Genomic DNA, 16,698 nt, shown 5'->3' on the forward strand with positions numbered 1-16,698 from the left:
TTCTCCCTGTGGGATGCTGCTGCTGGTAACGCATTCCCCATGGCAGCAGCCCCCCTTGGACAAGTGGCAGCCCCCCGTGCGGCCCGCCCGGCCCGGGCTCCCCTTGAACCGCCTCCCGTCTGTGCCATCTAGTGCCCAGTACAAGAACTGGGACTGACCCAGCCTCTCACCCACAGGGGAACAGCCCGGCTGCTCTGGAGAAGAGGCTCTCCTCTCCCTGGGCCAGTCGCCAAGCCCTGGGCCAGGCAGGGATGTGCTGGGAGGACCCCTGAGATGCCGCACCGCCTGCATGGAAAATCCCACTTAGCTCCAGGTAGGATCGCAGCGCGCAGGTGTGTCCGTGGGGCGGATGGAGTGAGTGGCTCTGCTCGGAGGCTGGAGGTGAGATGAGGCTGGGCGAGACCTCGCTGCCAGAGGCTCCAGGTAGGGAGAGGAAGGCTTGAATCTCTTGGGAATCCTGCCTGTGCTTTTCAGGCTTTGTGTTCCTGTGGCATGCTCTAACGCTGCACACGTGTTTTAAGGGGTGAAAATAATGACCTCTGACGGGAATTCTCCTATTTGGACAGATTTCAGTGCTGTTCCAAGGGAGCTGCAGTTAGCTGTACTTGAGTGAACACCCTGGACTGAAAACACTTTGTTTTTCAGTGTGCATAATCTTTGTTATGTCATTTCTTAGGTAAGTTCTTTGTAGTAAGTTATTATATATTTTTAAAAAGTTTCCGTAGCTGTAGCTTGATTTGCCAGCTTTGATTCTTAACTCTGCCTCTGTCCTCTTTATCCTTTTCAAAAGAATACTTTTCCTTTTTACAGACCCAGTTTCATTTATAAGCTCTAAATAAGAGCCAATGAATCAGGAGCTAACAAATTCTTGCTTCCTTCTTGCTCCATTTTTTCCCCCAAATCTTTGTAAGAGGTTTAATGGTGTATATGGTATAAGGAGCTTCCAACTCAAACTCATCAATATATATCTATCCTTTATATTGGTTTATCACAGCCAGGAATTATATATTTTTCTACATTGAATTCCATCAGCTATTATTTGCCCTGTTTCACAGATGTTTTCAAGTTTTCTACAACTGAAATTTTCCTGATGCCTTTTGCTAGCTCCATATGTTATCCTTACTGTTTCATTACTGGGCCACAAGTAAATATATTGAACATACTGCCTCTGGCACCCATAGGACACCCCACTCAGCTTTTTCCACATGAAATTTTGATCATTCATTCTTCACTTGTAACTTGTAGTGGATTAAAAATGATCACCTGATAGCTGCTTCCCAGGGTTTGGATAACCTTTAGGGAGTTAGTAGTAAAACTGTTCAAGGAGCAGATGAGCATGTCCTTGTTCCTGGGATCACATCCAGTGTCTGTGAGCTCTGCTCCTCTTCGCTTGTGAACTCGATCTGTGTGTTTACCTCTCCAGGATATATTGCACAGGCACATCATGCTGTTTCTGAAACATAAAATTTCCTAATGATTTTTTTTTCCTTGGTACTTAAGTAAGGCTGATTGCTTAGGAAGTCTTGGTAGCCTTTTCAAATATGAAAAGGTAGCAGTGCCCCTTGGCATCTGATAGGTAACTGACTGTAGTGGAAACCCGGTGGTTTTGGAGCTGGCATGATTGGAGCTCTCCTGGGTCTGCTATTGATCTTGGCATGTTGCTGCATTTGAAGGGGCTGATCTTTGAAACTAGGCTCCAGGAAGTAGTTTAAGGATGTGTTTGCATCCTGCTGAGCACTGAAACCGTGAGGATTTCAGTGGGAAGGAAACTCATCTTGAAAGAGATGCAGTCTTTATCTGCTTTCCCTAATTAGTGCTTCATCTTCCTGGAGGTGATATTTTCCACAGCATCCCCTCGCAGCAGGAAGCCAGTGCTGGGGTTAAGTCCCCACTTGCCCAAAGCTTACCTGGTCCTGTGTCCTGAGAGCTCTGTTTCCGAGGTGCCTGAGCTCAGGGCAGGTGTTTGCTGTGCTGTCCCCACACGGCTGTTTGCACACCTGTGGTGGCTCTTCTGCCAAGACCAAGTGTTGCAGAGGCACAGTTGGTTCTCCAGCGGGCTCCCAGCTCCTCACAGGTCTGTAAGCTCTTTTGTTGCTGTCCCTCAGTTCTTTGGAACTCATAGTTTCTACGGCTTCACACCTTCCCCTGTGTAATCCACTCCCAGGTCTGTTGTGTGCCACAGTCAGGCTTTAAAATATTTGTGTGAGGTGGGTGCCAGCAAGAGTCCATTCTGTGGTTTGTTCCCAGAGCTGCTTAATTAACAGGGAAGCCCAAAATCTCTATTTTGCATGAAAGCAAATGGAGGCTCAGACAGGCAATGTGATTTACTGCAATCATTTAGCAACCGAAACAGGAGAAAACCCCCTTTCACTCCCTGCACCTCAGTGCTGTAACCCCAGGGCCACATGTATGCCTTACCCCAACCCCTGCAGCAGAGTCAGGGTGGGTGCCCAGGTATAACTGGGGAGGTTTGGTGCAGGGCCCCCCCATCCCATGTGCTGAGGAGGCGCTTGGCCTTACCTGCATCATCTCCTGTGGCATGACAGAGCTGTGCCTGGGTGTCACGGGGGCCAAGGCCTGAGCAGGGCTCAACTGAGCCCAGCTCAGACCAGCACAGGAAAGACTTGTGGACAGCTGTATCCCCAAACGTCCATCCCAGCTTTAATTACACTGACACTGCTGCCTGCGTGTAATTAGCAGTTGAGAAACTCTGAGTGTGATTTTAATAAGCTGAGAGTAATGCAATTTGTCTTTTCTATAAGAGATGCTTTGCAAATAAAAGCTGTAATTAAAAAGCACATGGTCAGGGCAAACAGCGACTGTGCCGTGGGTGTGTGACTGCTCAGTGTGCAGCATGTCGGGCACATGGCCTGGCCTGGCCTGGCACAGGGGTCCCCCTTTGGGGCAGTCTTCATCATGGGGTTCCCGAGAGACCAGCATGTAAAAACTGCAGGATTTGGCTCAGTTGTGGCTTTTACAAAAGGTTCTTCTCCATCTTCACAGATCTCCGTTGATATACTGTTGTTTTTTGATAAGAATAAGTCTCCTGGGTGTCATCCTCCCCATTGCTTTTCATTCCTGTCACCATTGTGTTTCTGTGTTCTCACCCACAAGCCCAAATTAGCTCGAGGCTGGTGGGATCTCTGTGGCAGAGGCCAGCAAGGAAGCCAGGGTGGCATGGGGAGAGTCAGGAAGCCTTTTCAAGAGCAGCCAGCATTTCTGGTAGCCTCAGATCTGGTCAGACCAGGCCCTGGACTCTGCCTCTCTTTCCTGCTCCTTCCTGCTCTCTTAAAAAAAAAATCCGTATCTATAAAAAGATAATCTCTTTTATCTAGTCTTCTGTCTCTGCACAATTCTGCCCTGCCCTGCTGGAGTTCAAGTTCATTTCTGGCTGTGGGAGCTCTCATGGGGGAGCAGCCCTGTTAAACCCCAAGGTCTGTTTCCCCCAAACCCCCATAACACACCAGGCTGATCTCACCACAAATTGTTCCTCTTCCTCAATGCAATGGGGCGACTGTGAGGGGACAAGGTGGGCACAGCAGCTGTCAGAAAATGGTTATACCCACAGCATCAGAGGGCCAGAGTTGTTGGCTGGTGTGGGGAGGGGGGAGAGTGGGAACATTGCTCCAGCCTGTGGCAAGCCCTTTTGCCTCCATCTGCAGGGGAAGGTGAGAGCCTTCCCCAGGGAAGGCCAATCTACCCCCTGCAAAGGTCCATTTGTGCCTGATGGCATTGGTTGCCGTGGCTCTCAAAATTTAGGGGGTGTCTGTGTTTGTAGTACCCCTCCTCTTGACCTGTGGGAGATACCTTGATCCTTGAGAGTGCAGAGCCAGAGGTATCCCATGCATTGCCATTTCTCCCTGGGAAGGTCAGGGGTCAAGGGGCTCAGGTCGATAAAGGGGGTTAAAGCAGCTTTGTGCTGTGCCCTGCAGGTGTGACTGGCCCACTCTGCCTGCTAATTGCAGCCCTGGCACATTGGGCAAACAAACAAAGCCTTCCCCAGAGATCAGGTTGAAATGTGGCGAAGGCATCTGTGGCTCCCAGTGGCAGTGGAAATGGGAGCAGGTGTGGGCTCAGCAGATGGGAAAGCACCGGCATCTGCCCCATCCCAGCATGGAAAGGCTGTGACGTAAAGGCTGAGCAGCCCCTGTGTGTGGGATGGAGGGGCAGAGCTCCTGTGCAGGCCTGGTTGCTGTGCAGTGCTGTGTGTCCAGCCCCTGCAGCTTGTGTGCTCCTCCCAAAGCCAAGTGTGTGTTCCCAGAACTGTGATGCTACAGTCTCTGCCTCCAGCCCAGCTGGCCCCCTCACACTTTCCTACACAGGTTCCAAGTGCTTTGAGGCAGAGGTTTGTGATTCTGATCTCTCATAAGCAAATGGCCATTTCTGGTGCCTTTTGCAGCACCTAAGCAAACAAGTCCTGAAGGAGATTGGGCCAGGGGGAAGATGAACCAGACAGGGACTCTTTTTTCTGATCTGTACTTGAGATGTGAGTTCTGTTCTTCTGGTAGCATGAGGCATCTCTCAGGACAGAAGACTTGTTGGTGTTTTAGCACTTACCCTTTCCTCATTCCTGTGTTATGCTCTGCCCAGGGGAGGAGATGCCGCAAGCACCAAACCTGCCAGATTTCTGCATTCAGGTGCAGAGGCCAGTCAAGACAGGCTCCTGTCTCTGGGGTCTTCTTTTGTATGAATTTTGTGACTGCCCGTCTGGAAAGCACAGAGTCACCCAGTGATTTCAGGGTATAGCCTCAGGCTGGTGGAAGCTGAACATACTCAGCTGCTTTGCTGTGGTGGGCTGTGACAGGAGCCTGTTCCGTTGTACAATGGTGCCCATCCCACGTGTGGGCCATGGCTCATGGTTTGCACTAAGGGTGGATCTGTGGTGTGTGTTTCTCTTCTAAGGTCAAAACCAATGGGTTGCAAATGGCCACACAGACATGAACTGGATTGCCCAAGCCTTAGTTGGACTACATGTGAGCCTGAAGCAATAGGGCAGTATTGGAGCTGCAGTGAATGACTTCTTTAGAAAGAAAAATTCGTTTATTTCCTGAGGCCATTGTTCTGGGGAGCAAACCCAGAGAGTATGAAGTGCTGAGAGCCCCTGGAATAAGAGTTATAAATCCAGATTCTCTCTTAGGGTATGAGCTGTCTTGCATGGTATGCACCTTTCCTGTGTAGTGCTATATGAACTATTCGTATGGCTGCTGAGCACCCTCCTCACCTGCCCACAGCAGAGAAAAGGGTCCCAGTGTAAAGATCCATGAAACTCTTGTTTTTGGGTGTTCATCCCAGAGATAGGTTTGCCCTCTGAGGCCAGGCAGTAGTGTAGCCAGAATGTACATAGCCCCTGCCCGCTCAGTGCCAATTAGAGCTTTATCCACAGCCTTCTCAGGGACTCAGTGGAATTTCTTCCCTTGCAGCACCTGAACAGCCATCAGTGGCTCTTTGCTGGGTTGATTCCCACCACTCTGTGAGCTGAGTGGCCCTGCAATGCCAGCAGAAGGCACCCCCAGGGCTGGGTAAGCAGGTTGACTTTGGGGAAAACAGATTTGGGGATGGCTGCACTGCTGCTCTGCCCTGTCCCTCTCTGAGAGGCTGCTACCCTGACCCTGCCATGGGGTAGGAGCTGCTGAGTGGTCCCACTGAAATCTTGTCATACTAAGGTAACCCGGGACAGATTCTGGCTTACCAGGATGTGCTGAATTTTATGCTGAGAGGTTTCATTTGTTGCTCCGAGAGCAGTAGAGCTGATCCTTCAGCAGAAACTGCTGAGAAAGGAACAAGAAGTTGTGGGGCTTCCTGAGAAGCACAGCTCTCATGAGGCGAAATTTGGGTGGGCTGCACATGCAGATCTCTGTGGGTCAGTGTTCATTCATGCCCAGGAATAACTTCTGAGCCTCACATCTCCAAGTCCCACTGATTCTTAAGCAGAATGGAAAGTGGACCTTGGCTCTTGCTGGGGAGGTCTGTGTTCTTCTGGTTGTAGGGCCTTCTTGCTTACGTTAGACTTTAACAGTAATTAGTTACCCAACAACTTTCGGTAATAAGGTGCAATTTTTCCATTAAGTGGCAAACACTTTGAACCTCCCCCCAGCTCCTCTGCTGCAATCTAATCTGCTGTCATTTTTCACAAGGAGATGGAGGGTGCTATCTTCACGTTTTATTAATTTTCTGTTTGCAGTGGGGGAGAGACCAAAGCCGTGAGGAACACTGAACACAACATCCCATGAAGCTCCAGGCAAGGTGCTGTAGATGTGTCAGCCTCTGCACTTGTTGCTTCCAGCTGCCTCTGGGTTTACTGTATATATCAGGCATGTGACAGGGAAGAAAGGTGATGTCTAGGAATATGGTTAAGGAATATGGGGGGAAGATTGCTTATTCTAGCCCAGGCACTGACCTGAAGCTCTGGGCAAGATTGTCTCTGTTGTCCTGTCTCTGAAGTGGGGATATGAATGCTTTCCTCATGTGGGCCTGTAAGGCTCCCTGGCCCTCATAGTAGCTTTAAAATGCTGTTAAATAGTGAATTTTTTTGTGGTGATGATAATAAGAATTTGGCAATCTGGACAGGTTATGGAGTTTGGAGATCTTCCTGGAGGTGCAGCAAGTACTGGAGGCTCATTATGTGGCAGGCAGCTTTACACAGTCTCCCCTGTGTCTATCTCTTACCATGAGTGTTGGTGGAGAAATAGGGGAAGGGACCTATTATGACTCTGTTCTTCCTCTTTGTGCTTACAGTTTGGTTGGAGTTTACTTTGTCACCCACCCAGAGTGTTTAAGTTGTCTCCAAACAAACTAAACCTGTCTGTCAACCTGTCTCCTGTAAAAAACATGCTGCACCTTGAGCAAGTGAGGAGCTTTCCTTGGGATGGATGGGCCCTGCTGCAGTTGTGGTTGTACTGAAAAATACCTGTTGGGTGCACATTCTTGTTTGGATAAGGATAACAGAACAACGCAGTGTTAATTGTTTCTGTTTCATTTCCAATGGCTCCAAAGCCAGGGCCCCTCCAAAACAACAGAACAAGAAGGATTCTGTAATTTGCAGGAGAGTGCAAATACAGTAGAGCAAATCTTACATCTATAAGAGAAAGCTAGTTTGTCTTGGATCTGAAAAAAATCTCTTAGGCAGCATTCCTGGCAGTTAAAAGGGGTTCTCAGTCATCTATCTGCTTTCAAGTCCCTTGACACTATCAAAGCAGACCCATTCCTCAGGATCAGTGAGACTCAGACTGTGATGTGCAAAGGAATGCTCCTTACAGTGTTGTAAATAGCTCCTTTACTTGAGATGTCACAGTGTTGTGTAGACAGGGGACATCTCTGGCTAAAAAAATAACCTGTGAAGGGGTAAAGGCACTGTTGTTCTCCAGTTCACTGTGCATTGCAGAAGCAGCCCTTCTTGCAAGAGTCATTCCCACATCTCCCTTCCCCACCCAAATCTAAGAATTACCCATGGAGGTTCCTGTCAGTATGAGATTTTGGTTCTCTGAGCTGGTGGTATTTATTTGGCTGCTGTTGCGTGATCCTGTGGATCTTGGTGCCATTCCTGGTAGATGACAGTAACTCCATGAATTCCACTTTTTGAAAGCCTGGACTGGCCCCTGCCTTTTCCAATTGCCTCATCTGAGAGCACACAGGAACCTTTTGTTAGACCTGGAATCTCCCTTTATACAGCAATCACAGAGCTACCCGACTGATTGTTTATAACCTTTGAATTAGGCAAACCTTGTCTCAATGCCTGATGTGGCTTTTCATGGTCAAACAAGCCCTTCAGTGAGCGATCAACAAAACTGAAATGAAGGAAGTCAAAAATTAATTATTTTCCCTTTGGACAGCAGTGGTACATCCTTGGGAGATTTCCTCTCCATTCAGAGAGTTCAAAATTTCCTCTGATGGAGAAGGGCAGGATGTGCCTCTCAAGAGCTTCCCAGGTCAGTGTCCAAGACACCACCTTTTATGGGATGCACATTCCTTCACTACAGAGCTCTCAGCCCCTACAGCCATGGAGCTGGGCAGTGCTCCAGCATCAGCCAACTTGGAAGAGTGCAGGAATGGGATTTTCTCTGTCAGGATGGGTATGGGGTCCCAGTGCTCTAATGCAGAGAGTGTCTTCCCTGTCAGGACTTGTGCCAGGGGAAACCAGCAACTTGGCAGAGAATTGTTTGATGCATGAAGAAAAGAAACAACTCCGTCAGTACAGATTCACTCCTGGGACTACCTAACATCAAAGTATTGCCTCCGCTCAAGCCTGATCTTTCCTTGCTCCCCACCCTCTACACAGTTCCCTTTACCGTGAGAAAGTACGGCATGGAAAGTGCTGGACCACTCTGTTCTCATCTTGCCCTGTGAGCCAGCAATTCTTCAGGGACAGGGAGGGGGAAGGGTGGCATGCCTTTACTGCTCAAAGATAGGGCTTCATTACATCACCCTCCCCTTCTGACCACTCCCATATATGAAGCCTTGCTGCCACTCAGCTCTGTGTGACTGGTCTTGTTTTTGGAGTCCCTGCTTCTGGGAGCTCTTGAGGAGTGAGAGAACCAGGCAGAAGCGCCTTCTTTTGGTGTCACTGGCTGAAGGTGAACTGCATCCAGGGAGAACAAAGCTTTTAAAGTAGTGAGTAAACAGTGTGGTTTTATCTTATTGTCTCCATATTTTGATTGGATTGGGGTGTGAAATAGAGGAGTTGTTTCCCTTTATTGCGTACCTTTCCCGCTCATTAATCCTACTTTATTAAAGGGTACCTTTGTTTCACAAGCCTTCAGGCTCAGGTTTGAAGAGCAAGTGTTTCTCTCTTGCAAGGATTGACAGGACTTGATCTACTGTGTTGACTTTAGATTGCCTCGGTTAGCGAAGGCAGCAGGGTCTCTGTCCAGGACACCCGGACTGTCACCCTTTAGGGGAGCTGCTGTGGCTTGATAGGGTCAGGAGTACATGGACTGATGGCTTCAAGAAGGATTGGGGTTTCTGACAGGCCAAGATCAGAGCCAGGAGCTGGAAGTCTAGTGACCTGGGATCTCAATCCCATCACTGGGGAAGACATTTCATCTCTGCATGGCCTATCCAACCCTTTGAAGGTACTATCTACCACCCAAGCTGATGTTGGTCTCCTCTCCTTTTTTGGGTTGAAAGGGTCTATGGAAAGCTTGGTGCAGGGTCATCGGCCTGAGTCAATTTGACCCTGGTAGTGCAAGTGACAGGTCTTGCTGATAAGAGAAGTGCTGTTTTAGCAACCTGACACAGGAAAGGCTCCCAAAACAACCAGAGAGATCAGAGCTACACAAACATGGGAAGGCAGATTTCATGGGGTCCTAAAGATGAGAAATTCTTACTTCAGTCAATGTCCCTCTGGCAAGTGGTGTTCTTCAGAGAAATCGAGGTCTAAGAAGTGGGCTGAAATCCATAGATCTTGGATATCTCTTCTTTCCATGTCATTCTGGGCTTCTAAGTGGTAACCTGAAAAATGTAAGCTCTGTCAGTGTGGGAGGTCAAGCACTGGCAGGTTTCTTACCTGGTACCTAGGGGAAAGGCTGGGAGGCAGGTGCAGAACCAGAAAAGCTGCAGGGACAATGGGATGATGCTGAGGGTGTGAACCAGAAGCAGAGAGGAAGGGCAATGCTGTGGGAGAGAACAGAGCTCCTGATGCAGAGCAGGCAGAGCACTCAGCAGAGCACAGGTCAGGGGATCACTCATGTATGTGGAAACTGGCCTGTGAAGGAGAAAGAAATGTTCTGAAATAAATTAAGCAGTCCACATTTAATTCTTTGTAAAAAAAATTCTGTTGCAAAGAACTATCAAGGGCAACTGTATTTGTGTGAAAATGAGCAGATTCTACCCAGGAAAATGAGTATTTAGACACACAAAGGACCAGAACAGTATGTGGGAGACCCTGTGCTCATTATATACAAATAGAACAGAAAGAATGCCCTCTTCTCTGTGTGTTTGGAAAAAAAAGACCTGCTCCTGCTCTTGGCTGGATCCCCTCTAACATGTCAGAGGTGGGCTCTCCAGGACCACAGCTTTTCTCTGAAGGTCCCAGTCCTGGGCTGCATTTCCTGAGCCAGGTGTCCACAGCAAACAGGAGTGAGATCAGGAGAGGCAAAGCTATTCAAACCAGCTCTGCAGTAATTAAGGTACTCATCTACCTGTAAAGTCTTGATTTAGCAAAAGAAGGTGAACTTAAGCAGGTAGCTACTAATTTTTTTCAGTTGGAAACAGCTCTTTTCCAACTTCAGCTGAAGTCTGTGAAACCTCTTCAGTGAATGCAGTCTTGAGTTCATTTATTATAATTGGAATCCAGGGTTTTTGGTGTCCTCACCCACTCATTCAGATGCTCTAGTCTATAAAATACGTAGTTATCTGCTATGGCAGGTATAACATTACATAAACCTTACATAAACCCTTCTGCAGAGCACCAAGAAAGTCCAAACTTCATCTGTGATCTGAGAGCTTCAATGTGCATGTGAAGGACAGGTCCAAGTGCAGCGGTCATGCGAGACTGGGGAAAACCTCTAGCCTTGAGAGAGAGGGCATAGTTCATTTTTTGCCCTTCTGTTTCCCCTTTCTCTGTTCTTTCACCTTTTTTGTCCTCCTATCTTCATTCATTTATTTTGTCCTCCTTCATTCCCACTTTCTCCGTTTTTCCCTTCATCAGTTTAGGTTTTCTTCTTTCCCATGTAATTCCCTCTTCTTTCCCCTGTCTCCAGTAGCCCTGTCCCCTTTTATTCGGGGGTAGTGAGTTTGAGGGGAAGCTGTGTGGGACTGTGCTGCTGAGCTCATTGCTGGCTGCTGGGGAAAAGGCAGTTATGTCAGCTGCAAGAACATAGTCCCTTTGGTGGCCTGGCAGAAAGGCTTTTCAAAGATTAAAGGGCTTTATAAAACTGGTAGATAAATGGTACAGATTGATGTAGATTTTGGAAACCGCAGAGCTTGACATAAAATTAATGAGTAAGACTGAGTTGAGGTAGCAGAGAGATAAAATTGAGGAAAAATGATAAAAGAAGGCAGAACTTGGACAGAGGACAGCCACCCTTTTCTGCAAGGGAGGAGCAGAAAGGTTTCTTCTTCAACAGCAACCAACAACCTGCAAGCACTGAGGAGCCCCGGTAGCTCACACAGCCCTGTCCCAGCAATGCTGCTGCAGCTGCCTCTGCGGTTAGAAGGGTATAATCAGAACTGGTTAACCAGTGTGGCTGGCAAGAAAGGGTTAACAAACGTCCCTGTTTACCAGTTATCTTCCAGTTGCTTACCTTTGTCCCAGGGAAAAGTGTGCACCTGTGAGTGATTATGGGAAAACAGATACATAAAATGAAAGCATGTGAGTTTAGTGGGTTGCTCCATTTGAGCAGGTGAGTTACAGTGAAAGCAACTCTCACTGGAGGGAAGGAGGTGCTTTGGCTGTGGACAAACATCTGCTTGTTTATTTTCAGCTCTGAAAGTCAACTTTTGTGTCCCTGCTCCTAGTCAACTTGACCTCTTGCACACCAGACATCTTTTCCAGTTCTTAAAGTACCTTTTCTCTAAGAGTCTCCCCTAGTGACTTTTCCAGGGTTTTTTCAGCAGTGATCTCTTTTTTGAATCAGTGTTTCTTAGGTCGTGTTTAGCTTAAATTAGAATTGTCTGCTACCTGTACAGCTGGTACTTAGCTTCCACTGGTTGCCCTCATCATGGAAGAGTAGAGCAAGGGGTCAAAAAGGGAACTATTGTTTAGCAGGAAGAAGCCTCACATGGTTATTAACATGTCTGTGTTAGGGGGCACTCAAGATACTATTTTTGATGTTCAGGTAGTATTGGATTGCAACATTGCTCTGTTAGAGGGGAAAGACTTCCTCATGGGAAAAATAATTAGCCTGCAACAAGAGGTAAATCTACCTAAGCTACAGAATCTTGTAAGAGTGTCTATTCCAATAATGCATTGGGATGTTAAAACATTGGGAAATTGAGGCGTTGGGTTGCTTGTTCTGCTATAAAAAGTAGGAGTCTGAACAGTAGATGTGGTCTGTGCTCTGTGAGTCATTGCTGGTGTTGCTTCATGAAATTCCTACAGAAAAAATCAACAAGGGTGGGGGGAAGAAACAAAAATAAAAACTCCCCAGAAGTGTCTTGGGTTGCCTGATGCTTTTCAGTATTTGCAAGTTCTGTGACAAGAGGTGTGAAGGCATTTCTTCATATGCTGAAAGATGCACTCCTGTGTTGCTCAAGTTTCAATGTAATAGTGTGTGCTAATTTTTGGGGAATGTTAAAGATTACCATGTCATGAACATCACAAATGGAAGGAGGTGGCAAGTCCTTCAGGAAGTTCTTTTTTCTTTATTTGCAATGGGTTGAGAAGAGCAAGTCAACAATGCACCTGCATTAAATATGGCATTACTGTTTGAGGTGTGGCTTTGCAGCTTGAAACGTGTAAGGCTGAGTTATAACAGGGCTCTCCATTATATTAGTGCCTAGACAGAGATACTTGATAGTTGCCAAATATTCTGTACAGCTGAAATAAGGTAGCTGTGCACAGCACAACCTGTACACAGCAAAGTGTTCACCCTTTGGACCTGAGGGCACTGACTTCAGGTTTTGTAACTTTCTCTGACCCCATCTTCAACTCTACTTGTGCATAAGTGAAAGAGTAACTTGCTGAGGAGCATCCAACTTGTTCCGGCTCTGCGCTGATGTGAATATGCCACAGATGAGGCTGCATTGTCCTTGAAGAAGGACAGAATTTGCTTAGTTTTGGTGGCTCACTGATATAAACCCTGCCTTTCAGCACTGAAGGTGAAGTACTACAGTGGGATAAATATGATTTAGGACTGGGCTTTCTTACAGCCTTTCCGTGTCATCTTGCACCCTCTGAGACAAATGTGACAGGAAGGCTCTCTTCTGACCTAGACCCACTTCAGGGACATAGCAACTTTAGAACTATGAAAATATTAAGCATAAATCCTGGTACCATCACAGCTACAGGGTCAGTAAATTAAGAAAAAGGTTCTGCTCAGTAGACTGCATCTTAAATTCCCTTGTTAATATCAAAGGTGTGACAGACTGAAAGTGCAGGTCGATTTGTTTGGGGCAGAGACCAGACACGTTTCCACACTGTCTGCTTTTTCAGAGGATAGTTGTGTGCTCCTGTCACAATTTTTTCTGTGGAGCATCAATAAATTAGACACAGTGAGAGGGGTGTGTGTTAACAGCTGAATGTGGCCTGCAGTCTGAATATGTGCTTCAGACTGGCTGGTAGGAACAGCAGATATATCAAATCCTTCTGAGCCTGCAGAATATTTTCTGTGCCGGTATCTATTTTCCAGAAAGCTTCCATTTTTTGCTCAAGACCTCTTGGACAATAGCAATATAACTGAAGGGGCCTGTGCTTTTCATGCAATGTCTTGAAAGGGGTATTTGAAAGTCATCTTTGAAAGATGGGCATAGGCTATATTCCTTCCCAATATCTCAGGGCTGAAATGCTCATCTTTTATAGTACTAATTTTTCCACATGTAAATGTTAAACAGAACTCCATTTTGTGGCTATTATAGAAAAGAAGATGTATTTTTAGGCAGAGAAAATATCACCCTAAAGCTTTTAATCTTGGAACTAGGCCAAATTTTGTTAATGAGTCAGTGTAGTACAGCTACTATCCTTCTGCATCAAGTGGAGATCTGGTGTAGCAAAGGTTGGTGTGGGGCAGAGGGACTGGGCTGGTTTGGAGTTGAGACATTAACCTCTTGATTGATCCCTGTAAGTCCAAAGATAGCATCTAATGGTGCTGACTGGGATCCAGGCAGCCTTTGCTTCATCCTGTGTTTCATCCTATAAAGTGCCTTCTGGCTAAAAGTCAGGCTTAAAACATGTGGGCTTGGATCCTCACTGTGCCCAAGTTTCAGGCAGGCTGTGGTTTGCTTGTGCTACATTCTGGATGGGCATTCAGCATTTCTGGATGGACATTGAGCCTGTTTTCAAAGGAGGGTCTGGGGTTTCTAGCAAGCCATGGACAGAAACAATGGCCCAGATTTTAGTGGCTGAGTCTGTAGAGTCTGAGGACAGTTTGTACAGCTCCTTACCTTCAGTCTGGGTTCTGCTGGCTTTTGTGCTACACTCTTCAACAGCCGGTGAGCTCCAACCTTTGACCTGCAACTGTGTTTCCAGACTTGGCCCAGGGACACATGTAGGATTGTTGCTTAAAATCCTCAGTGAGGTTTGGTGATGGAGGGTGTGTTTCTTCATCCCTGCCTTCCTGCTCTGCCATCCTTCCTGCCAGAGGGTGCTGCTGTGGGAGCAGGCATGGCAGAACAGGCATTACATCTTCTCATTGCAGCTGGAGGATTAATCTGATCTGAACCTGATGCCAGTTCAGGGTGGTGTGGCTGTGATTGCTGAAGGGCAGGTGTGTGAGCTGATCAGGTGCTCTTGCACTGCTGGCAGCTGCCCACACTTAGCAGACAGGTTATTCCCACCAAGTGTAATCACAGCTGAATCTGGCAGTCCGGGTTTAAGCTGAAGGAACAGACACAAAATCCAGTCTCTCTGTGAACACGGGGGTTTAGGCAAGAGTGGTGTGAGGGTACTTGACCATGTGGAGACACCATGTACTTAGAATCACAGGACAATTTAGGTTGGAAAAGACCTTTAAGATCATCGAGTCCAACCATTAAGCCAGCACTGCCAAATCACCACTAAACCATGTCCCCAAGTGCCATATCTACGTGTCTTTTAAGTCCCTCCAGAGGTGGTTACTCCACAACTTTCTGGAGTAGCCCATTCCAATGCCTAACCACCATTTCAGTGAAGAAATTTTTGCTAACATCCAATCTAAATCTTTCCTGGTGCAGCTTGAGTCCGTTGTATTTGCTGAGTTGCTTAATCAGAGCTTCAGAGCTAGCAACAAGGTGAGGAAAAACATTTGTACCACATAGTAACCAAATCCAGGAACACAGAATGATTCTGCTCTTGATAAACAATCTTCGTGGATCCTGAAATATGCATTTTAAGAGGTGTGGGTTCTTGACCTTTAAGATCATCGAGTCCAACCATTAAGCCAGCACTGCCAAATCACCACTAAACCATGTCCCCAAGTGCCATATCTACGTGTCTTTTAAGTCCCTCCAGAGGTGGTTACTCCACAACTTTCTGGAGTAGCCCATTCCAATGCCTAACCACCATTTCAGTGAAGAAATTTTTGCTAACATCCAATCTAAATCTTTCCTGGTGCAGCTTGAGTCCGTTGTATTTGCTGAGTTGCTTAATCAGAGCTTCAGAGCTAGCAACAAGGTGAGGAAAAACATTTGTACCACATAGTAACCAAATCCAGGAACACAGAATGATTCTGCTCTTGATAAACAATCTTCGTGGATCCTGAAATATGCATTTTAAGAGGTGTGGGTTCTTGACTCTTCACCTAGTCAATGATTACTTCTGCATTCCTCTGATACTGTGAATTCAAACATAATGAGTTTCATCTCTGTGAGCAGTACAAATACCAAATAGTACACTACGAGTTTTGGAGAGCTTTTAAGGGAAGATAAGTGGTTACTGCTACTGCTACAAGGATGTTCTGCCCCTAGAAAAGGGTTCACTTCCTGAGAAAGGACATTCAGAGGCGATCAGTACACACAGATCTGTGCAAAAGGACAGGACCAACTTGCAAATATTCTGGAGAGGTAAGGGGGAAATAGGAATTACCTTCATTGAGCCATTCCCCTCAGCCTGAAAGTGCTGTGTGGGATTTCTTATTCAACAGAATGTGTGAAAATGAGACTTTTTTAGTAAGCAGATGAAAGCTTGCCAAAAGAGAATGATAGGACCTGACTAACCAGTCTGAATAAGCTCAGGTCTAATAAACAACTTCTAGTTTAATGGCAAAAGAGCACCTGAAAACATCTTTTGCAACTGTTAGGAGAACTGAGCTATTTTGATGAAGCATTTTGACTTTAAATTGGGAGTGGCCATAACAATAATGTTTTAAATGGGTTTATAAAACTTTGATAACTCACGTTTTTGAGATTGAGTTTGCCAGCTGTGGATTTCTGGGAGGTCCTCAACTAGGAAGCACTGTGAAAACCATGTGAAATGGGGAATTTTGTATTTATTCCACCTTTCTGCCTTTTTTTTCCACTTCATAGTTTATGCTGAAGTGTCTTAAAATAAAAATGTTGGATTTGATGCTAAAATTTTTGCAGGAGGACATGAAGGATTTTTGAGGAAAAAGTTGCTTCAAGAGGAAATTACTGTTTCTTCCTCAATGAACTCAGTTTGATCTGCATTGGGCAGAATACTACATGCCATTAGGCTTCAGAAAAGCCTGTGCCTGTGGAGGAGTCACAAACTGTGCTCACAACAGCTCTGTTTGAGTCACAAGAGCTCTCCTTGAGCAGCACCTGAGACCCGGTTGAGCAGCCCCTTCATTCATGGACTTAGCGCTCAGCTCTTTTCAGGGTCGATTATCTCAGCGATAAGTAGGGACCACTGATCCCCACTGAGGCCTTTCTCCTGCAAACTGATGTGTATCTACACGAGTCTGCAATGCTGGGATTAACAAAGAGGGGGGTGCTGGCTGCTGGACAGGGACCAGCACAGAGGCACCATCTGTGAGGAAGGCTTTTGACTGAGTTGAATGGAGTTGCTGGGTTTCTCTAGGGACTGCTTTGTCCTCCTGCTTCAGGTGGGAGCAGTGCCTAGGTCTGAATTTGGAAGCCTCTTTGAGCTTCTTCATGGCTTTGCTGAAC

At 46.6% G+C, this 16,698-nt stretch overlaps 1 protein-coding gene across 6 annotated transcripts in view; it reads left to right on the top strand.

Moving 5' to 3' along the window:
* Positions 1 to 157: 157 nt before the first annotated feature.
* GGT1 (gamma-glutamyltransferase 1) overlaps positions 158 to 16,698 on the top strand; it is a 30,799-nt gene continuing 14,258 nt past the window's right edge. Inside the window, exon 1 of one of the 6 annotated variants that reach the window (XM_017732256.1) lies at positions 158 to 313. Coding sequence is in view for 2 of the 6 variants with exons in the window: in XM_017732254.1 (XP_017587743.1) it covers positions 6,227 to 6,243 (17 nt within the window). In the remaining 4 variants the exon portion in view is untranslated. The other 5 variants (XM_017732258.1, XM_017732255.1, XM_017732254.1 and 2 more) reach the window with 5 other exon arrangements.

This window comes from Corvus brachyrhynchos, unplaced genomic scaffold (genome assembly GCF_000691975.1).
Source record: "Corvus brachyrhynchos isolate BGI_N302 unplaced genomic scaffold, ASM69197v1 scaffold864, whole genome shotgun sequence".
NCBI lineage: Eukaryota > Metazoa > Chordata > Aves > Passeriformes > Corvidae > Corvus > Corvus brachyrhynchos.